Below are 23,360 nucleotides of genomic sequence, written 5' to 3'. Positions count from 1 at the left end.
CAAAAATGCAAAAAACGAACAACGAAGCTAGCGTTGCCATTGGTAAAACCACACATGACGTGAAATTTCCGTGATTCAATTGGGCTTTAGGAGTTTCAGGTAGTATCTGAAATTCTCCAAAAAATATGAAAAATGTTTGATAGTGTTAGAAAATTATGGATTCTGATGAGCCATGAATTCGTCAGGAGAAATGCTCTTAGGTTCAAAGTGCCTATTTTTATCACACAGTCGTCCTAATATATAATTTTTACAACACAAATTTAGTGGTATCTTAAATAAACAAGATGATTAAAATACGATAATAACGTTAAATCCCAAATGCTAATGCCACTACTTTAAAATACATACCATGATCTTACCAGTGATCAACAACTTGTTTTGAAACGCACCATTTAACTCTCTTTAAACATAAAGGCAGATTATTTCCCAAAAGTACAAACATTCTAGTATGAGCAACTTCTTACTTATCTGAGTTACGTTCTTAAAAATATATTAAATATTTAGATTCTACTTTGTTTGTAGTAAAAGTAGTGACAGTATAAACTCGCCAAAGTCATAAACCTTGATCAGTTGATGTGTACTGAACAATTTGTTTATTTAAAGTCCTGTATCGCCAAATATTTCCGGGATTTTCGACAAGAATAAAATGTCTGAAACAAAATTTGCTAACAATACTTTTATTGTGTAGGTACTTGTAACGTAATGGGTGTGGATATTCAAGTAATGAATACATAGAAACAGGATAATAACGTACAAGGTAACACTGAAAAAGTGTCTAATAGTGTGTAACCTAATTAGCAAATTGTTAAAAAATACGTACTAAGAATTTACACTTATTCAGTAATTTCTCAAGCCATTTTCCAGAACAACGAATCCAAGCAAAATGTCGAGAAAACATCTCCACAGGTCAGCACCAACAAAATTAATAGCTTGTCGAACATTTTAAAGCATGTAAACACGAGTTCCGTTAACTATTAGTGACTGTCTTAAATTAGCATTTTAAAAATTGTGCAAATCTTTAAAAGGATCTTGCATATATAATTTATTCATGGAAAAGGTAAAACAGCTGTCTAATTAAATCTTAAACGCTTACCCTCCAATCATCATAAAAAATAATTTATCTTTTAAGAATACGGTACAAGGAAAAAGAGGTTTTTTCTCAGACTATCTTACTCATAAACAAATTACAAAGTTATGGTTTCGTCCTTAAGTGGCGATAGCTACTTATGCGTCGAGTGGTTTATGTTCAGCACACCGATCTTTGATGTGAATTGGTGTTATTAGTACCAATTAATTAGTAAACATTTTGTTAATTACGATTTGGGAATTTTGTGCATTTATCATCAATTCCTGGATTACAGTGAGGAGGAGCAGCTGCATCTATCAGCGGATTATTTTTAGTGCTCGAACTAATAGTGCAATGCTTTTATGAATACATAATTGGAACATTGTGAGTTTATGACATAAAAGTAGTTAAGAAACGTGTAGAGACACATGTTCGAGAAACATACACGCACAAATTTAATTAGCCGTGATTAGTTAGATGGAAAGTAGGAACTCTAACTAGACACCAGAAAAATAAATCATCAAAATAGCTTGTAGCAGCTCAGTACACATTACAACGTCTACATTCATCCCACTTTTGGTATGTTAACAGGCGATGATATAATACGAAGCACGACATTTAAATTATGTCTTGTCTTCCTATTATCCGCGTCGTTGACAGGATTTATTTCAATATGTGAACCTCCGTTGAAACCGTAAATAGCTTCACTTCGACGCTGCCCGAAAATCCTTAAAGAAAAATTTTCCAATAGTTACGAGCGTTTCTCACGAAGCATCAGGTACCACATGCATGAGGCTTGGCCTTGCTAGATTTTTACATCATACCCACGGACACGCTAAAGTGAACCGGAGTTTTGAAACGGTAACTGCACAGTTGCATTAATAAGTTATTGTGTGCGCCTAGTGCCAAATCCGCCCGTTAAACCAGCGAAAAATGTCTCCGTTTTCGAACACAAGACGCAATTAAAGCGAAATTATGTAATTGCCAGACGATTGTTTCAACGCAGTACAAATTCCAGTTCCTCGCAGTAAGTACCACCGAAATCTAATAAGGTCGCTACACACCACACAAATTTCCGCCTGTCGCACCATAAACCACGCTCGCTTGACATATTCAAATGTGACAGTCCCGCAAAGTTCAACAAAATTTTCTCCGATGCAAAACAAACTGGTTTAAAAAAATTTATTGGTACGGCCAGAGGGGTTTTGATGTATTTTTAAGCATAAATGTCGATTTGGTGGCCCGGGTCAGTCGCATTCACCTCAGTCGCGTTTTTTCCGTGTGAAAAGTGCACTATTTAAAGCAAAAAACGTGTTTGTGTAGTGTGTGGCCACCTTAACCGATCAGTACTCCCGGTACTACGTTGTGGGTTTTTGTCATTTGTTTCGACATCTATCAAAACCCGTTTTGGGAGTAAATTTACTATTGTGCGTAGGCAACTCACCTTACACGTACTTCTTTGCAGTACCATGGGTAAATGGGTCTTTGCGATGACCAGTATTATCATATTTAAGCTAACTTTAAACTACGACGTATCGAGGTGGTGCAAGAAACGAACAAACATGCAAGGGGGAGAAGAGCTTTTGTGTCACAACGCTTCGTATCTACTCTTCAAAAACCCAAATCTGTTACATAATAAAATTAACACACTAGCTTGTGAGAACTGCAGTTTGGATACGCTCGACGGTACCACCTTCAACGTTTCTAAAAACAGTATCCACTTTTTGTCTCTGACGTCTTCGAAGCTTCGCACGATTAAAGAATATGCCTTCAGTAAATTCAAATCGTTGCGAGTGTTAAATCTGCGTAATAATTCGATCACGGATTTGGATCCAAAGAGCTTCACTAATTTAAAAAGAATAGCGCAGGTGGATCTCAGCCATAACAACGTTCGAATTCTCATAAATAACATGTTCGAGGAGTTACCAAATCTGAATTTGTTGAATCTCAATTTTAACACGATTTATTATCTGCAGCCTGACGCTTTTAAAGGACTGTCGAATCTGAGACATTTGTCTCTTAACAATAACCAAATTGAAAAATTGGATGGGTTTATTTTTAAGCACTTACCCAACCTGTTGTTACTGTATTTAGAAAATAACAACATTCTCGAAATAGATTCGTTCGCCTTTGCGAATTTAGGCAGTCTTAACTCGCTCTATTTGAATAATAACCAGATCCGTTTTCTTACACAGTACAATTTTAAACCTTTGACCAACTTGGCTGATTTGCAACTGAGGGGTAACAGTCTCACCGAGATCCAAATCAGCGCTTTTAACGGTTTGACGAGACTAAAACATTTATATTTGGGCAACAATCGCCTAAGAACCGTAAAACGTTACGGTTTCATCGGTTTGGACAGTCTCCGAAACTTGGAATTGATGGACAACGACTTCGAATTGTTCGATTTGAGTTACGTCGAGAGTCTGAAAAATTTAAATATGCTCTGGTTGCAACAAAACCGTATCTCGAATCTGAGCATCGATTTTAAACAGGATCCTTTGGATTCTTTGAATAGTTTAGGACTGAGCGACAATAATTTCACCGTGGTTAATTTCAAGCTCCTCTACGAAAAAATACCCAACATCAAAGACATTTTCATTTACAATAATACTTGGAAGTGTGAACTGCTGGTGAATATGTTTGAGTTTTTCCAAGAGAAGAACGTTAGTGTGTGCGCGAGCGTTGATTGTAATGTAAATAAAACAAGACAGCTGGTGGAAGAATCCTGTGTCTCTGAAGAATACGAAGATAAAGAAGATATTGACACGGATGTCGTAACGGGTGGAGTGGGGACTGGTTTTAGGATAAGCGTGATTATAGTTTTTTTCAATTTGCTTTTTGTGTAATTGTGTGAAGTTAGATCTCACCTACCTCATGTATCTAGAGCTTTATTTGTAAATAAATCGTTGTCATATTTGTGTCATTGTTTATTAAAATGTCGTACGAAGAACCGCAAAGTTATGTCAATTGTATTATTAACTTTGGAGTGGTACCTGTGGGGACTACGGTCATTAAGAAGTACCCGTTGAAGAATAAACACTATGTAAGGGTAATTAATGTTTAGGATTTGCTCAAAGTTAATATTTTCAGGATGCTGTAACCTTTTATGTCACTCGCAGCACAAACACAAATCCTATTTATTATGTTTTTGATGTTAATAAGTACGAGACCAAAGTACCGGCCGGAGGAACATTTATGTTGAAGATTAGCTACACACCTAATATTTCAGGAAGCATCGATTATGATTACTTTACAATTACTAATACGCAACACCACTTCTACAAATTGTGTTTCAACGGGGAGTCTACAGGTATACTATGTTTAAATCCAGCTTTTGTTCACAAAATTTTTCATAAGAGCTTAGTAATGATAAGATTTCATTCCAACCTTTTAACTTTCTTATTACATTTCCATATATCGTATTTATTTTCACTTAACTATATTTCGTTAAGTTTCTCTTCATTTTGTTTGTCAGAAATGATGATAATTTAGAGGATAATTGTCTATTTTTTGACAATATGTCAAAACTTTGAATTATGAGTGAAAAACTAGAGCATCTGCACTAGTGGTAAATGTAAGAATAAGAACTGGGGGGACACAGTTTGATTAATAAAAAAATTAAGAAATAATTAATAATATCTTATATTTTAGCGTACATAGCTCAACTACGGATGGAAGTACTTAACTATCTCAAAACTCTGTATCGTTGTTTCTGAAAAGTTTACACAGGCTTTGGAAAATCTAAAGTCTATAGATTGTATGTAATATTTTCGTCGAGAAAATTCATTTTTAAAATAGCGTTGTTGTTTTTGTAATTGTATTAACTCCTTATTCACTATTGACCTGAAAGAATCGGCAATCGGTTTGTGGTTTTTTTAAATTACAAAAAAAGTACTTATTCAAAGTTATACTAACTTTATGTATATGTACTTCCATTTGCATTTGTGAAAACTTGAGAGAAATACCTTACAACAAAGTTTTTTGAACAGAACTTCTCTCGCTTTGGAAATACCACAACCAAACAAGTCCAGTTTCCTGGATAAATGATCAAAATTGATCCTGCAAAAATAGTACCGTTCTAAGAATTTTCCGAAAATTAGATGAATCACTACTAATTTAATCAAAATTAATTCACGCATTAATTAATTCTTAAAAAAAAATTCTATAAACCAATTCTAAAAAATTAAAATATATGTATTTACTAAAGTGCAAAAGACGTTGCACGTTGCATGTTACATTTATTAATAAACCCTCATGAAAAAAAAATTAGTCGAAGCTTATTTCGACAGAACGTTTCTTGTCCCTCAAGCCGTCCAACAAATTCCGCTTCTTTGAAAAATTATAAAATTTTATTTTGCGACCTTTTATTTGTGATAACCTGTATACAATAAAACAAATATGGACACCAGTAACAGTGTAAGAAATTAAATGATGCCCTATATATTTTTGACACCCTATAAATGTGTTTTGATACCATATATTTTTTTTGTAATTGTCTACGATATCGTAACATTTTTTAAATGACATAAAGCAGAAAACATAGGTTCCCCGTTTCCGTCTGTCTGTCTCTCTATCTATCGTCTGTCCGGATTTTTATTAGATGGATATTCTTCGAAACTACCGGATCGATTGGTGTCAAATTTAAATGAATGTCACGAATCTTATGTGGATGGTAAAACGACCAAAATTCGTCGGATCATACCCGCCAACAACTGGATAACGTCATCTCCAAAATTTTATAAAATAACATACTCGTTCACTTGTGGTTTATGAACCTGTCTCGAAAAAAAACTTATTATTTAACTTTGAATCTGCAAAACTGAATGCTCTGAAATCTTGCAAAATTTTTAAGGTTATTGTAAGCTTTTTGTCATTTTGAAGCACCATAATTAACCTTAGTATTTAGATTTTTTGCGAAAATTTGGATCCCTCGGAGAAGCCCTCAAGGTGAATTCATAAACCACAATTACAGGAGTATGTTATATTATCAAATTTAAAAATGTACTTACTACGAAGAATTTTGAGGGGACGTTTTCCCATCTTTGGTGAATTGTAAATTTTGATAACAACCAGTCCGATAATTTCGGAGATTATCTGTCTAATCCGGACAAACAGACATAAGGAAACGTGAAACCTATTGTTTCATACTCTGGAGGTCATGACACATCCAGAAAACATTCGTCGGATTAATCTTATTAAAATACTCCCTTATAGCTTACACACTTGGGAAATAAAAATTTGATGACGTTATTAATTTTCAAGAGGAGATGAATAAATAAATTTTGATCGTTAATACCTTGCCAGAATTAAAAAAAAAATGGTCGAAGGTTATTTCCACAGAACTTCCCTCGCTTCTAAAGTAAAGTAGAAGAAATCCAACTTTTTGATTGACTTATAAGATTTGATTTTGCGAATTTTATTTTTCTTATGATACCCATTCTAAGTCAAAATAAAGACGTGTATGTAACATGAAAGTAAAAGTAAAAAAGTTGCCATGCTTACAATAACTTCAAAACGTCTGCAAGATTTCAAAGTATTCAGTTTTGTAAGTCTTGATTTAAACAATAAAATAAATTGATTCAGTTATTAATTTTTTTTATACACTTCGTATAAGCAAATCTAAAAAACGTTAATGCAGTGATAAATATCAAGTATTAATTCATCAATCTTCCATCACGTGGGATTTATAAACTTGCTGTTGACGTTGAAGTTCCCGTTGCAGTTGCTGTTCCCGTTGAGGTTACTTTTAGAGCTGAAAATTGTCATTTATAAACTCCGTTGCCAAGTTGCCATTGATAGTAACTTTGATGTCTAACTTTTGCCATATTTAAAGGGGTTGTAGAAGAAAAGTAGAGGATTTAAGTTGATTGCTACAAAAAAATACCATTTTAGACATGTTTTAAGTTTTTTGTTGTCGAAATAAGCCTACACATATTAAGAAAAAAAAGGCAAAATGTAGCCCCGCCCACCCGCCCCGTCTCAATTGTGATGATTTTTTTTATTCGTCGTGAGCCAAGAAGGGGGAGCTTAACTGCAAAATCATTTTTTCTCTACGAGAAATTAAAAACGAGTTTTTGAGTATTGTGTTGTTCATAGATATTAAGAAAGAAATATAGCCAAAGATTAGGTCCCACCCATACCCGCCCCGATCTCAATTCTCCATTGTGATGAATTTTTGTCTACAAGAATTTACCATTTTAAACATGTTTTACGTTTCTTGTTTTGAAAAGACGACGACGTATACTTATTAAGAAAAATGGTAAAATATAAGCCCCGCCCACCCGCCATATCTGAAATGTGATGATTTTTTTTAATCGTCGAGAGCCAAAGAAGCGGAATTTAAATGCAAAACTCTTATTTTTTCTCTCCAAGAAATAAAGACATTTTTTTGAATATCGTGTTATTCAAAGAATACTATGTATATTAACAAAAAATTAAAGCCAAAGACTAAGCCCCATCCATACCTGCCCTGATCTAAATAGTAATGAAGTTTTCATTCGTTGGCAGACCTAAGGGCGAAGCCTAATTGCAAAATTCATATTTCCTTACAAAAATTTACCATTTTAAACGTGTTTCAAGTTTCTAAGAATAAAAAAATCATCACAATTGAGGCGGGGTGGGTGGGCGTATTTTACATTTTGTCTTTTTTTCTTAATATACTTAGTATTCTGTGAACAACACAATACTCAAAAACATGTTTTTAATTTCTTATAAAGAAATAAGTATTTTGCAGTTAAGCTCTGCCCCCTTGGTTCACGGCGAATAAAAAAAAATCACAATTGAGATAGGGCGGGTGGGCGAGTTTACATTTTGCCTTTTTGTTTTAATATGTGTAGACTTCTTTTCACAACATGAAACTTACAACATGTTTAAAATGGAAAATTTGTATTAAGGAAATATCGATTTTGCAATTAGGCTCCGCCTCATAATTGCAAAATCCATATTTCCTTGCAAAAATGTACTATTTTAACCATGTTCTAAATTTCTTGTTGTGAAAAGATGGCTATGTACATTAAGAAAAAAGAGAAAATATAAGCTCCGCCCACCCATCTATCATCAGCTCTCTCAATTCTGATGATTTTTTTTATTTGTCCTAAGTCGAGGGGCGGAGCTTAATTGTAAAATCCTTATTTTTCTAGGAGAAATTACTATGTGACCTTTGTTCTTAAGTAATCGTGTTATACGATCTCAATCGTGATGAATTTTTCATTTTTTGTTAGACCGAGGGGTGGAGCCTAATTGCAAAATCGATACTTTCCTATAAAAATTTACCATTTTAAACATGTTTTACCTTTCTTATTGTGAAAAGATGACTACACATGCCAAGAAAAAAGGCAAAATGTAAGCTCTTGTAGTTATAATACCTAATCTGGTTTTGAGACGAATAGCTATAAATCTTGTTGATTTAAACGTCGACACTGTCTTAAACAATGCATAAGTACTGACAAAAAGCTACAGTGTGATTGCAGCTATTTAAAATATGAGGGTTTCAGTGAACAGGTGATTAAATGGCTTAATGGTAGTGTCATTATCTCTATCAAAATTTGATTTTCGTGTGGAAGTTGGAATTTGACAACTATCGGCCCAGTACTTTCGGAGATTATCTGTCTAATAAAAATCGGGACGGCAGACGGACAGACAGACAGACAGACAGACAGACAGACAGACGGACAGACAGACAGACAGCCAGACGGACAGACAGACAGACGGACAGACAGACGGACAGACAGACAGACAGACGGACGGACGGACAGACAGACAGACAGACGGACAGACAGACGGAAACGGGAGGCTTATTTCTTGGTACTCCAGGGGTTATGAAAGGTTGAGACAACGTAAAAGTAGAGAGTCGGCCGACGGTAAAAAGAATATATAAGGAGTGTAAAATTTACTTTTACATTTTTTTACGATAACCCATATACACATAAAATGCACAATATTGATTCTTTTAAATCTTTATGTATGAAGTTAAAAATTGGTATCGTAACATATTAGTTTTCATATTTTAAACAGAATTTATTTAGAAGATTTTTAAGATGATGTCATAAAACTTTTGGTGGGGATGATTAGATCAAAAATGTTAGTGCACAAATCAAAAGAATATTGCATTTCAAAATCTTTTTACCGGACCGGAAAATTTTTGAATAACAATTTTGATTATTTCATTTGATGTATTTGTTATCATTTTGATGTGTGTGAAATACTATGTATTGCTAACCCAAATACATTATATTATTATATTATTATTAAAATAAATCTAAAATTTCACATCAGTCTCAGTTCAGTGGTCTCGGAGATTGTTGGTCTAATAAAAGTGCGAGCAGGTGACAAGGAGGCCTACTTTTTCATGTTCTAGAAACTATTAAATGTCGGAAAAACAGGAAATAGGGAGCCTATTGTAGTGTTTCCCAACTTCGGCTTGGAAAGTAAAAATCTTGACAAAGATACCGAAATTAACAAAAAATGAAATGTAACAATATTAACAAAAAATCGTGCCTTCATTACTCTGTATTTAATAAAAATTGCTTGAAATGCTCCTTCTTTGCTGTCTGGCAATAATACACGGTGCAAAATTTTAGATCATTTTTTGAAGTTAGGAAAAAAAGGAATAAAACATGCAAATGCTTCAACACTGAAGTAACAAAGCTCTTCCAATTATGTCGAACTTTGTCGTACTGAGATTTAAAAACGTTTAATTTTTTTTAAATGACGTCATCAATTTTTTGGAGACTTATAAACAAAATTTTTTATAACGTTTACGGTAATACTTTCCGTAGTTTACGCTCCAAAAATTTAATCTGGTCGTGTATCTCAAGACCATGACAGAAAATATTTGAAATAACTGAACACTATAGATTTTAGATTTTCCAAAAATGTGTAAAATTTCGGAGCACTCCAGTAATCAGTTATCTGGTCCCAGAACAACTATATTTTAAAATCCATCCGTAAATTAACTAACATTTTAAAATAATTTTTCTCATAGTCGATAGTACATTTTAATACATTTATTTTATTAATGTATTAAATTAAAAAAAGATCCGCCAGTGAACGTCAATCATATCCATGAATATTTCTACAACAGCTGACAATTTTCCAGGTCCCTCAGTGAAAGTTTCCATTCGGAGCCTAATTTTTTTCCAAACTCCCAAACGCATACAGTCTAAGCAAATGTTCACCCTAACTAACCCCTCCAAAGTGCCTGCGATCTTTCAGTTCGACGTGGGGGAAGAAGAACAAGGAGTCTTTACAGTGGAGCCCATTCTTGGCACACTAGGACCAGAAGGACAGGCTTTGATTACAGTCAGATTTTTGCCCCAAGCTCACCGACTGTATTCTCGTCAACTTTGTTGCCTGGTCCTCTACCACGTAACAATCCATCGTAGTATGATAAAACAAAGGATGTAAGATAATATGGCAGAATTAAAATTGGTGATTATACTTCGTCATGAGGTTTATTATGTTATGTTGATTTATTGATTTACTGCGGATTTTATATGATTATAATTTTTTTTTTATATCAACTTGATGAAAAACTTTCCTGAACCAATTCTTCTACAGTCAGGTAAATATGAACTAGAAAAAACAGATCAGGGTCACGATTTGACGGTTTTCAAGGATGCTGTTCTGTGGAAATATTTAATGGCACCACTTACAAGACGCATCATTGTGGAAAATAAGCCATTAAAAAAATAAACAAAAAAGTCTAAACTAAAAAAAAATTATGGTATTTTTTAATGAACATAATAAATTGTGAGGTTTTATTCATTATCAGCACCAATTTTAAATAAAAAAAAAAAAATTAACTGACTGTGAACGTTGAATTAATGCCATATGATCTTGCATCTTTTGTTTAACTATCCAGTTTTGTACATATTACGTGTATATAGCACCCCCTTATCATCCACTTGTTCGGAATCTGCTCCCTCAGCGACGAATACGACAACCCAGAACTGGCTTTCCGATATTATCCTTTCCCTCACGAGGAGACGGTCGGTTTTAAAGGATATTTCAGCGATAGCGTCACCATGAAACACGTGCCCCCTCCCATCTCATTAACTGTTAATTACCTGGACTTTGGACGGATACTGCCGGACAGTTCGTGTCAAACGTTGACCACCAGTTTCACTAATCACATGGATAACGAAGTCGCAGTGGAATGGGAGGAGATAAATTTATTTCGACTATATCCGGAAAAACTGGAAATTCCTCCCAAGAAGTCGGCTTTGTACGAGTGTCGATTTCAACCTGATGACACTTGTAGATTATCAGGGGCGATACTCAACGGACACGTGACGTGGAGTCTTTTTTTTGATAGCGACTTTCCAGAATCGATTAATGTGCCGATTCCTATTACTCTACGTGTGATAGGTGGGTGCGGCTATTTCTAGATCCAAAAACACATTTCGGATTTTTCAGGTCACAGCTTCCCAAAGAATCAAATTTGGATTCCGTCTATATCTATTACTCCTAATAATGTGATTTTGCCTTTGAATCTACCCAATTTTCCTTCGTGGACGACGTTCATCATTCGAGCTCATGGACACTTGCCGGTTTTGTATAAGCTAGTGCCACCCAGCAAAACGTTAGTTATTTACAATTTTAACCAATAGAGGTTGTTGTTTTGTATTCTAAACCGAAAACGGAGATGAAAAACTGATTCAATTAGAGAGTCTGATATTTTAGAGAATCATAGTAGTGAATTTCTTAAAAAAAAAATCAGAATTATCCTAAACAAAACACAAATGCGGTGATTTTAATGAAGAACAAACAAAATTCGCACTGGGTTCTTTAAAGTAGGCAACCAGTTTTACCTTAAGCGTTCTAAATTATAAGGGGAGATGACATATGGAAGGTAAAAATCCTAATTTTTCGCGTATACTGCACACAAGGAATTAGTGAAATATGGCCTTATACACTACCTACTGATTCAGTAACTGCTCTTTTAAATTGTAGTAGCAACGAGTATTAAACTAATAGGACATTTTTGATAATTATAACATGTAGGTAGGTACTTAAATCGCAAGAAAGTGTTATAAATTCAGAAGATACTTGTTTTTTAAGTCAACATTAATATGGACTTTGGTTTTACTACTGTCGTTACCGCCGCTTTTCAAATGTTTGTTATTTTTTCCTCGATTTTTTCTGTGCGAAAATGAATGTTTTGAAATTAGTGTAGTTTCTAAAAATGTATGTACAGTCTATTTTTACGAATTAATGCACACTACTTTATTTATTTACTTCCCGAGTGTAAGCTAAGGAAGGACACATACCAGATATCTCGCGCGTGTCCGAACAACTGCCTTGTAGCTGCGTGGGCTGGGGCACCAACCAAACGTTCGAATAAGGTCTGCGTTAATGAGGTTCGAATCTCATTCGCATCCTCATTACATCTTTTTTTTACCAAATCAACAACGGTTCACCCCATTTACTCGAAAATTACAGTAATGTCACACCGCAAATAATTCGAATTCTTTCGAAAGATAAACATACGAGGTAAGCGCCAAATATTCTCGGCCTGATATATTTGCGATTGCTCATCGGGAAATTTGTACAACTCATAGAAGACTAGAGGGTCACCGCAGTATTTGTGTAAAATTTCAAGCCCTACTGCCCATTAGTTTTGATACATTTGAGGAGTAATCTTTGAAAAATTATGGACTCATCATGCCTGTTTAAAATTGAAAATCGAACGGCAATAAAATTCTTAGCAAAAGATGGAATTGCTCTAAAGGGTATTAAGGGCAGGATGGTTTTTGTGTTTGCTGAAGCTTGTCCTTCACATTTTACTAAAAAAAATGATTACAGTTATTTCGCATGGGGTAAGAAACCCTTGAAGACGAAGCAATCTTCCAAAAAAATCATGGCCACAATTTTTTGGGACTGTAAAGGCATGTTGTTGATTAATTTTAAAGGATGAAATACCACTGTCAACGCTACATATTATGGTTACTTATTGCATAAATTAGGAGAACGTATTTGGGAAAAAAGGCCGAAAAAATTAGCAAGAGGCGTTCGATTGCTTCATGACAATGCGCCCGTTCATACCGCATGTCTTTCTCAAGCTGCTATAGGGGCCTGTGACTTCGAGTAACTTGAGCACCCACCCTACAGTACTGACTTAGCTTCGAACGATTATTAACTGTTCTCTAAGTTAAAAAACGACTTGCAGGGAAAACGTTTGGGACGGATAAAGAAGTGCAAACGGCAGTACTACATCATTTTAGTGATAAAGATTCAAATAATTTTTTTAAACGGATAGAGCTGTTATTAGAACGTAGTTTTGAATGTATTGAAGTTAACAGAGACTATGTTGAAATATAAATATTTAATTTTTTTCCATCAGGTCTCTTTCTTTGTTAGGCCGAGAATATTTGGCGCTTACCTCGTAAATACTCGAAGATAACCATGCAATTACTAAGAGTTAATTTTCTCGTTAAATAACTATTCTATCGTTCGCACTTTACAAATTTTATAATTTGAAGTTCAATCGAAATAATTTCGACTATTTTTTTTTGTGAGTAGTGATGAATTTCATGGAACATTTAGTAAAACACTAAAATTAAATAACTGAAAATTATTTATTTATTCCCTCATTTGGAGATATTACTCCAGAAACCGAAACAAAATGATCAAAGGTTATGGATTTAGTTAAAAGTTCAATTTTTCCTATGTAGATTTATGCGATCAATCAATGATGCGATAAATAGAGATTTTAAAGATCTAAATAACCGGAGCTACAAACAACCCCTCATTTTATCATACTATAACATTATACAGGGTCGCTAAAATGTATGGAAATGTTTAAATATCTTGAGAACCAATTGTACAAATCAACTGGAATTAGGTATAGGGATACAAGAAGTTGTGCCCTAATTATTCCTCAGAAAAATTGTTTTTGCTTCATTTGTTTTCGAGGTGCAAGGCTAACTTGATTTTTTTTAATGGCACTACCATGTATTTAATCCATTTTTGAATAGAGCTTTTTTTCTGAATTCATTGATATAGTACAATCATCCTTTCTTTCCAATTGAAATGGCAAAATAAATTATTAAACAGTATTTATTTTTAGATTGTTTTTTTTTTCATTTCTTTGAGAAGTGTTACTACATGGGCAAAACTTTGTCTTTTGTTACAGTAACCGATAATAATCATTAATAATTTTATGCGCTCAGTTTCACTTACATGTCAAATTAACATTATTTTTAAAGGTAAATAATTTATTTTGTCATAAAATCAAAAATCATCTCGAAAACAAATGAAGTAAAACATTTTTTTTTAATCAAATAATTACAGCACAACTTCTTGTACCCCTATACCTAATTTCAAGCGATTTGTACAATTGGTTCTCAAGATATTTACCCGTTTCCGTTTCCATACATTCTAGCGACCCTGTATAGCGCTGCAACGTTAGTTATCCCACCTAAATTAATAATTCATATTCATGTTAAATAACTGCACTTATTTTCCATAATAAATAATTCATTTATTAAAATTATTTTTTAACAAATTCTGAAATTGTAGATAAAATTTTGTACATTACTCTGGAGTGACGCATTATTGTTGTTACCACTTTCGTGCGATTACAAAACACTCCTAGTGACTTATTCGCACCCGTAAAATAGTGTTTTTGTCGCACTTGTGAAGTAAATAACTACTCCCTCTGTCCCAAATTAAGTGTCCGATTTCTGTAGTTTGCTAAATATTACCTTCATGTTTCAGTGGCGGCTCGTGACCTTTTGAAATGGGGGACACAATTTGTTGATGAGTTAAATATGAAGATATAAAACAGGTTGTTATTACCAATTAGTAGACGAAATTGTGTGACGGAAATAAATACAAAAATACATGCAATAAAAGTAAAAAAGGATTTCTCCACATATCTTTTTGCCTTCGGTTAAAATTTTACGTTCATGACCTTTAAAAGTTCATTTTGAACAGTTTTAGGGGTTTCTTTAAAAACCGTTGCTTCTTTCAAATGATTGACAAAGCAGAGTCCAATTCAGCCGTAAAATCAATCAGACCTCGAAATATATATACCTGGATTTTGTGATTCCCTACTTTCGTCAAGTCCTTGCGTTATATGCCCGAATATTATTAATATAGGCGGTGTGTAGTTGTTTCCGAATGTCTGTATTACCAAGAACATTATACAAGAATATTTATCATACGTGTTCGCGCAGAATGAAAATTAAAACCCGCGATAGTAACTCAATTCTGCAGAGCACGGTTGGAATGGGTCCGCAGTCCAGTTGTGAGGACGTGTATTTTCCATGGCAGCGGTGTAAACAAAACATCTAAATCAGCCATGATTCTCGGTCTCTGTGCCCGGCTGTTATCAGCATTTCATCAGAAATAACATATCATATATCTAAGACACGTCTTTATGTGGATGTAAGTTTTGCTACATTTTATACAAATGGAAAGAGATAAAAAAAATAGTTTTGATAATTTACTATTTTATTATGTTTGTAAACGTTGTAATTTTGGGGGGGCACGTGCCCTTGTGCCCCCGGCACCAGCCGCCCCTGTCATTTTTAAAGGTAAAGAGGTTTTGTGTAAAACGTAGTTAGTGTAGGTCAAATTCAACATTTTAATACAAAAAAAAGGTGTTTGTTTTGGTAACAATGATTCTTTGTGACAAAGTAATTTTTTTTAATGATTTAATTTAAAGTATTTATTTATAAAAAAATATTTTTTTTTAGAAAGCGGACACTTATTTTTGGTCAAAATTTATTTCCAAATCGGACACTTAATTTGAATAGAGGGAGTATTAGTTATTAGACGTACCTTATCGTCTTACCTTTTCGAGAAAGTGGGGTAATTTTATCAATAAAAAATTTGTTATGACGTCATAAATATAGATAATACACAATGCGAGACAAAAAAGGAGGAAAAAAACGAAAATTTTAGAATTGAACTCGCTTTCTTGACTCGCAACCACTAGACTGCATTACCTCTGTGATGCCTTACGCTAATGGTAAACTGTTATTATAACGTGCGTTATATTTTTGCAAAAATTTAGATGATTAGGGAGAAACTCAAAGCGGATTCGTACACCACACTATATTATAGGATTATATTGTTGTATAACAGTTAAATCAAATAAATACATATACAATTCTTTGAAATGAAGTAATCAAATTGTTGGTGGGGATGCAGCAGTTTCGAAGATTACGTGTCTAATAAAAAGGGATACAGACACCAGACAGACAGACAGATATTTTGTCGATTTAAATTTATTATTCTTTAAGTACAATTTGGATCATTAATAGATCCAAAATTGTCTTAAGGCTGTTGCTACGTTGAAATTGATAAAAAAAGCCACAAAAAGCAATCGTAAAATAAGGGCTTACGGCACTTAACGGAAAAAAAACTAATTGTTATTTTATTATTCATTGTCATTATCAATTTTTCATGCTTTCGAATGCAGAAGGATCAAACCATTAAATAAGATTGGTTGAAATATTCGTCTAAAATTTGTTACTAAATTACAAAAATATTTTGTGTTATAATTTTTGAAGTTTGTTTAATTCTTTCACTTTTAATTGTATTACAAAACATGGTTACGAGATACGATAGAAAAAAGAACAATTTTTTACGTAGCCACTACCAAGGCACCATTGATCTTAGCACTATTTCTTGTTTGCTTGGCCTAAGTTTTTTTTCTCTCTTTTTTGTGCACACTATCCCCAATTTGGTACTCCACCTTTCTATAATAACAATTGGGGAAAGATGAGAAATAGGACCAGCATCCGCGTTAAACACTCTATCCCTGTCGTTAAATAACAACATAATAATTCATATTTTTGCTAATTTTTAAACGAAACCGGTTTCTAAGTACCTCCACAAAAATCAGTCTTTAACTAATGTTTCGCAAGTTTTGTTGAATTTTCGACCTCTCGTAAAAATATCAAATCAGCGACACTAAAACAATATGCTAAATAATTTTACCTTCGTTTTCAATAATTCACATTTTGTTTTTAAGACTAGTCATAAACATCACCTTTATGTGAAATTTTAAGCAAAATTAATTCAAAAAGCTGTTTTTGATACCTCAAAAAGCACCCCTTTTAAATATACAGGGTGCTAAAAAATAGCGCACCAACTTTATGACACGTTGTCAGGTTTGTCCAATCATCCTCACCACAATTTGTTGACATTAAAAATTATGTACAGTCGGTGGACATATAAAACTCGTACACGCAAAATTTTATCAGTGTCATATTGGCAGTTTCAGGTTTAGCAACAGAAATCTAAAAATGCTTTTAACTGGTTTTCAGAATCGTGTAATTTTACAAAGGCTTGACGAGGTCGTGTCTCTAAAATCCATTACTGATGAACTGCATGTCAGCAAAAGTACAATTCATTGATGAATAGAAAAATTCAAAATTTTGGGTCTATAATACGGAAACCAACAAGACGTCCAAAAATATTAAATATTATTTAAAGTTTACAAAATAATACTCCTACACTTGTGGCTTATGAATCTGCCTTGTGTAACAATCACACGGACACTTGCAGGTGCATTGTTAGAGTCGTCGACTTTGGACTTGTAAGTTGTAACGCGATTCATAAGCCTTTTTTCTTATACTGTGACCGGCATTTTCTATATGGGGGACTTCATGCCAAATCGACCACTTTTGAACCCGACCCCTTTCGAGTTTACTGGAATTTTTATATTTTTTTTCTACCCCACTAAAGACATTTCTGAAAATTTTTTCAAATTTTTTTACCCAACCAAAAAGAAGTTATGAATTTTTCAAAAAAATGGCTCTTTTTTTCAAAAAACTGTAACTGATTCAAAAATTGAGTTATCGGGACGTTTTTCCCCAAAATGTATGTCTAAATATATTTTTCAGAAAAAAATTGAAAAAAAAGTTTTGATGTGAGGTTCTATGAGATTTTTCACTTTTCTGAGAAAAACCGTGGATTTCTCGAAGTCCGACATTTTTGATTTTTTTTTCCAAAAAACACTTTGATTTTTTTCTGGACATAACCCTGTGAAAACGGGAGTGGGCAGAATTTGTGTTCTTTTTTTTTTCAATTAAAAAGAAACATTTTTAAGACAAAGATGGTTGTCTTCATGTTCGTAATTTTTCAAATTCAGATCAATATAGAACATATACATTATTTAAGCGCCAACGAAAAACGAAATAAATAGTTTATTCAATAAGCATTTAAAAAATTGATTTTTAATCTTATTAATCGTGAAATTTTGATAATAAATCATAAGGTAAGGTTATAAATCAAGTATGAAATATTGTAAAATTACAGATTTAAAATAATTTTACAGTATAAATAGAATTTTTAAAATAAAAAAGTTAAAAATCGAGTTAAAAATTTTTCTTTTTAATTGAAAAAAAAAGAATAGAACAATAAACTTTGATTTTACTCGGTATTTGGTACATAATAAAAGCAAGTCAGGTGCTCGATGTATTAATTGACTATGTTCCATTGTTCGATGTAGTAACGATGACAGTGTTATCTTAAGAATTTTAGATGTGGTGTATTTATGTGATTCAAGTGTGATTTTATTGATGAATATACACAATCGCTCGAAAGCATTTTTAATTCTGTAAAGAAGATTATTTTTAAAGTTCATGTAACACGTGAGCTCATTTAATTAATTGTTATTGATGCATATAACAAGTTTAAACAATAGGACAGAATCGGGCTTTCGTGGGCACCATCATTGCATCATTTTTTAAAATGTTTACTGTTTTAAAAGTGCATAATTTAACGTCTTAAATATCACATTTCTATAAATTTTTTTATTGGGTGGTTTTGGAAATCTGTCAAAATACTATTACCTGAGGGCACATTGGACTTTAGGATTTTATAACCAATAAACTCAATAAACTTGAATAACTGTTGTAAAACCCTTCAAAGTAAAATTTATTTGCAGGTAATCGCTGCTAATAAAGAAATTCAAGTATAGTTTCAATAATGACGCAACAACTGAATGATAAATTTCGTTCCTGTTGTAAGTAACATCGATGTGTCAGTGATGAGATCACAGCCTTCGACCGAACCCATCACTAAAAAAACTGTTTTTTTATACATTCCACTCACAAAACGTCTCCTTATCCCACTTCTTATGAACAGGAACTAATGCGAATTTGTTCACAATAAAAGATTTATCCTTCGGTGGAGTACCGCAAGATATTGAGAACCTCGTTTGTGTTTTTTTTAGATAATTCTGAAACTATCGAACATTTTAACGCCCTTGAATCGCTTTGAAATTACAGTAATATCTTTTCACAGAAATTTCATAATGAAACCCATGGTTGGGTTAATACGAACGTACCAAATAGTGATAGTGCAATTAGAGAGTACATCTACTGAAAAAAAAACTTATATAGAACAATGGAGACTCGAGCTCAATGGCCATTTACACCCCGATATTCAAATTTACGTGAAAGCACAAACCGATGTACCCCGCGTTAAGGTGGCTCTAGACAACATTATACGATTTGAGCCAATGCAACCTGGGATCCACTTCGGTGAATACGTTCCAGTTAAAAATGTGTCCTATTGTCGGTTGCAGTAAGTCTAGCTTACCTAGAATGATTTATATTTTCACATGTGTTCCTTTAGATACCAGTTTCTCCCAGCACCTCAGTTCGAAGTCGATCCTGCCACCGGTGTACTAGCAGCAAACGAAGAAATTTTCACTAACATATTCTACACCTCTAAGATAGACGAAATTGGCGACAAAATAGTCGAGATAATTTGTCGTGTCCAGTGCATTTATAAAAACAGTCTGGTGGGTGAATCCGTGGACATTCCAGTCACCGTTATCCTAAAATTTGTTTACACAGAACTTTGTGTAATTTACTTTATTTGTGGAAATTTTAAGTTAGTGCCGTGGTTTCAGGCACTACCGTCCAGTTATCAATGCGGGGAAGTGAATTATGGCACGGTTATCGAGACGTGCTTCTACATATACAATTTTGGTGAAGCTAAAATCAATTTTAAGCTATGCCACGACCACGATTTAAAACACGTGTCTTTGAATCCAGTGATAGGGAAATGTGGTTCTAAGGAAAAACTGATAGTTAAATTGAGATTCACTGTGACCCGAATAGGGAAACACACGCTTTTCATTTCGTACAACAATCGCTTGGATCGTTACACCGAAACCCTCGCCGAAGAAGGGGGGAAAATCATCTTCAGGGTACACTACACCTGCACTTTTCCCACACTGCAAGTGAATACTCAATATTTTGTTAAATATGACACAAAAAATTAATTTCACATTTTTTCCAGATCGTGGATTTACTGGAACACAATTTTTCGCTTATGAGCAACGCCGACTTATGGCAACTCCTGCGGATCGACGAGTTGGGATGTCCATAGTACAAACTTTGTTTTTATTTCCTCATTTCAGACTCAACGCCGCTTTCATAGAAACAAATCAAGGTGAAATAAAACGAGTGAACGTGAACGTCCCAGACAGTGAAGTTTCACCCAACTTGTTCTATCTGGTTTTTGTCATTAAAAATATTTCGACTCTTACTGCAAGGTTGGATCTCAAAAGGCGACAAGTCTGCGACTGCACAATGAAGGAGATGACGGAAGGTCTCTCTTATCGAACAAAATACTTCGACTGCCCCCATAGACAGATGCTTTTGATCCAATCGTCGACTGTTAACCTGCTGGTAGTACTAATTTATTACTAAATTATCACTCGAGTTTTTTCCAGGCAGGGTCGGTCGCGAAGTTGACGTGGAAAATCAAATATCTTCTCCCCGAGCAAAACAAGCTTTCATACAAATTTGAACTAAGCTGCGACAGAACTATTGTTTTAAATGTATTTATCTACAGCGTACCTCTGGATCATTATATTTTGTCGGCTGTCGATAATACGTACGTGTTAAATATGGGGTATATTTTTATTGGGTTAAGAGAGCCACCAGTTTTTGCGTTCTGGCTGTATAACAACACCAACAAACCGGTACCTTTTAAAGTGGATGATTTCGAGATTGTCAAACTGTGCAACGACGAGGAATTCCCTGTTTTAAAGTGTCTTAATTGCACAGGTTTTATCAAACCGTGTTCCACTGGTCCCGTTCTGTTTAAATTTTGGCCGATTGAACAGAAAGAGTACAAGGTAAGCAGAATCATTTAAATGTTGATAGACACAAAATTCACGAAGTTGTGTAAGGTTTCAGTTCCTGTCCAACTAGGAATGAGAGACGTAACCTTCACGATACGAGGAATTGGATGTATAAAAAAAAACAGAGTCAGGTTTAACGATCTCATGTCTTTGGTTTACAAACCATTAAAAAACAAAGATATAAGTTTATCAGTCGACTACCTCATAATTGAACCACTTTTAGTGTCAAACAACACCCAAACTATGTTCTTCATCAAAAATTCTAACAGAAATAATCGTATTAGTTACACCTGGAAACCGTACTACGTTCTTATTTAGCTATTACAAAAAAATAAACAACAATTTTAGTTGTTTCGTGGACGGCTTAGTGAAAATCGAAGCTGTGAAGGATAACGGGGTTTTACCACCCAAAGAATCGCACTACGTTGTACTAAAAGTGACATCTTTGAATGAACCGTGCAGTTTACGAATTCAACTTTTTTTGGAATTTATAAATCTCGACGAACGAGAAGAATATGAAGCTCAATGTCAACGAAGACGGCGTAGTTCACTAGAAGAATTCATTATTACGGACTCAGAACAATCTGCTGTAAAAAAATTAAACCGTTTTTTAAATAAATGTTAAAGTTACCACTGCAGCAAGAAATAGAAGAAACCCTTCTGCCGCCACCCCAAGTTTTTGTTATTGGTTTACCCATAACTATAAACGTCGTTGGAATTCAAGACAGAGACGACTGCATTACTGCAGAAGACCAAATGAAACAAAAACCGTGGGAAACAGTTCATCCCGATCCTGAAGCATTTCTTAAAGCGTATTGTGACAGAAAGGTTAAAGAACGCCCTCTACATCCCAAAAAAGAAAAAGAACAACCTGCAGATGATAAAATTGAGCCTATTTTACACAAAAACGTAGTTCAAAGCACGATAGAGTACATCCTCAGGTAGTTGAAATTTTTGGTTTTTCCTAAAATAACTAGTTTATTTTTAGTGACGCCATTTTCAGTCATTATTTCATTGAAGTTTTGAAAACGTTGAAAACCGAGCCGTCCCCCGTTTATCCTCAAATTAAATTCAATCCAACCACACGGGAGAAAGAACGCAAACGAGAAATCAAAAGGCTCGTTCAACAACCGCAGTTACCTGAAATGACCGACGTCTGTGAAAAGATGGTGCTTGATTCACTGCAACTAACTTTTCAATTAACGCCTACGCAGGAGCAAAGCAAGCCTAAATAGTTTATTGTATTTAGATCATTCACAGAATGTGTCTTCAACGCGTCGGAAAACAGCCAAAAATTTATCGCCTTCGTTGCGTGTTACTTTTTGGCCCTCCTCTGAACTACTGTAGAGTTTATCAACAACAGGATCATCCTTCTGGAATTATAAAATTCTTGTAAATTTATACAGTAATTGTAGCATCATACCAATTCTTCCTGTCCAATTTGTTCGAATAGAGGGTGGTCAGTAAAGTGTTGTTTCATCCAGTCGTGCAATTCTTTCACGTCAGTGACTGTATACACAATTCCACCTACTGCCAACACATAGGCGTATTCTGCCAGCAAACACTGATTAATAATGCGCCATTTATGTTTAGATTTTTTAAAATGGGGGTCAGGATACAGAAAAAAGATCTTTTTCAACTGAAAATAAGTAATTATGATTTGTAAAATATTTAAATTCACTAACTTGGCCTTTCTTGAAATAATTGGGTAAATACTTCATGGCGTTTGTCCTCAAACAGGCAATATTTTGGTATTGGTTTGGATGCTGAGACCTAAGGGCCGCAATTCGATCCATCACATAATCAGAAACTTTCACGCGTATTTCCATTCCTAACATTAAAGTTTGTGGAAAGAGGGGCGACAGTGTAATTAACAGCCCCCCATATCCACACCCGATATCAGCAAATTCGACCATGGGGTTGTTTTCTTGCTCTCGTTTAACCATTTCTGGGTAGTACTTCGTCCAGTCCATGTCTTCAGGGGTTCTAGGGCTAAAATATGCGTTACACGATGACAAAATAAATCGACACTTACTAATCAAAACAGTGGTCTGCGATCGGATTAGAATGCGCCCTTTGTCGATAATAGCGCTTCTGCGGCAACGCAAGAGTTGTTGAAGCCATTTTCATTCAAAATTCAAATTTTTGTGTTCATAAAATTATAGGTTATGC

General features: G+C 34.2%; 3 protein-coding genes across 3 annotated transcripts in view; 2 read left to right on the top strand and 1 right to left on the bottom strand.

Moving 5' to 3' along the window:
• The window catches only part of LOC135143462 (leucine-rich repeat-containing protein 15-like), a 144,787-nt gene extending 140,800 nt beyond the window's left edge, over positions 1–3,987 (top strand). Inside the window, exons 3-4 of the mRNA XM_064075326.1 lie at positions 1,362–2,093; positions 2,532–3,987. Of these exons, the coding sequence (XP_063931396.1) occupies positions 2,536–3,915 (1,380 nt within the window). The 5' untranslated portion in view covers positions 1,362–2,093; positions 2,532–2,535 and the 3' untranslated portion in view covers positions 3,916–3,987. The remainder of the gene's footprint in view (positions 1–1,361; positions 2,094–2,531) is intronic.
• An 8-nt stretch (positions 3,988–3,995) lies between these two features.
• Positions 3,996–22,671, top strand: LOC135143399 (cilia- and flagella-associated protein 65-like). Its single transcript, XM_064075262.1, has 15 exons — positions 3,996–4,112; positions 4,160–4,379; positions 10,167–10,435; positions 10,957–11,437; positions 11,486–11,651; positions 19,334–19,615; positions 19,667–19,898; positions 19,947–20,279; positions 20,339–20,412; positions 20,460–20,730; positions 20,775–21,182; positions 21,237–21,487; positions 21,537–21,777; positions 21,828–22,129; positions 22,177–22,671. The coding sequence occupies exons 1-15, from the start codon at positions 4,005–4,007 to the stop codon at positions 22,421–22,423; spliced, it is 3,885 nt and encodes a 1,294-aa protein (XP_063931332.1). The 5' UTR covers positions 3,996–4,004; the 3' UTR covers positions 22,424–22,671.
• LOC135143553 (tRNA (guanine-N(7)-)-methyltransferase) lies at positions 22,412–23,318 on the bottom strand. Its single transcript, XM_064075432.1, has 4 exons — positions 23,224–23,318; positions 22,874–23,180; positions 22,612–22,827; positions 22,412–22,561 (listed from the first exon to the last, which is right to left on the bottom strand). The coding sequence occupies exons 1-4, from the start codon at positions 23,316–23,318 to the stop codon at positions 22,439–22,441; spliced, it is 741 nt and encodes a 246-aa protein (XP_063931502.1). The 3' UTR covers positions 22,412–22,438.
• Positions 23,319–23,360: the final 42 nt, after the last annotated feature.

The sequence above is a fragment of the Zophobas morio genome, unplaced genomic scaffold (genome assembly GCF_036711695.1).
Source record: "Zophobas morio isolate AGI-343-1 ecotype UQ-CSIRO unplaced genomic scaffold, CSIRO_AGI_Zmor_V1 ptg000004l, whole genome shotgun sequence".
NCBI classification, from domain to species: Eukaryota; Metazoa; Arthropoda; class Insecta; order Coleoptera; family Tenebrionidae; genus Zophobas; species Zophobas morio.
This window is presented reverse-complemented; position numbering and strand designations above follow the sequence as displayed.

Excerpts from the sequence above, each read along its gene's own strand:
- LOC135143399 (XM_064075262.1), top strand. The coding sequence starts at position 4,005 with ATGTCGTACGAAGAACCGCAAAGTTATGTCAATTGTATTATTAACTTT. Across the intron at positions 20,280-20,338 it reads GCACTTTTCCCACACTGCAA|ATCGTGGATTTACTGGAACA; the intron begins GTGAATACTCAA and ends CATTTTTTCCAG. Across the intron at positions 21,778-21,827 it reads CGGACTCAGAACAATCTGCT|CAAGAAATAGAAGAAACCCT; the intron begins GTAAAAAAATTA and ends TTACCACTGCAG.
- LOC135143553 (XM_064075432.1), bottom strand. The coding sequence starts at position 23,318 with ATGAAAATGGCTTCAACAACTCTTGCGTTGCCGCAGAAGCGCTATTAT. Across the intron at positions 22,828-22,873 it reads ATTATTTCAAGAAAGGCCAA|TTGAAAAAGATCTTTTTTCT; the intron begins GTTAGTGAATTT and ends ACTTATTTTCAG. Across the intron at positions 22,562-22,611 it reads AAATTGGACAGGAAGAATTG|AAGGATGATCCTGTTGTTGA; the intron begins GTATGATGCTAC and ends TTATAATTCCAG.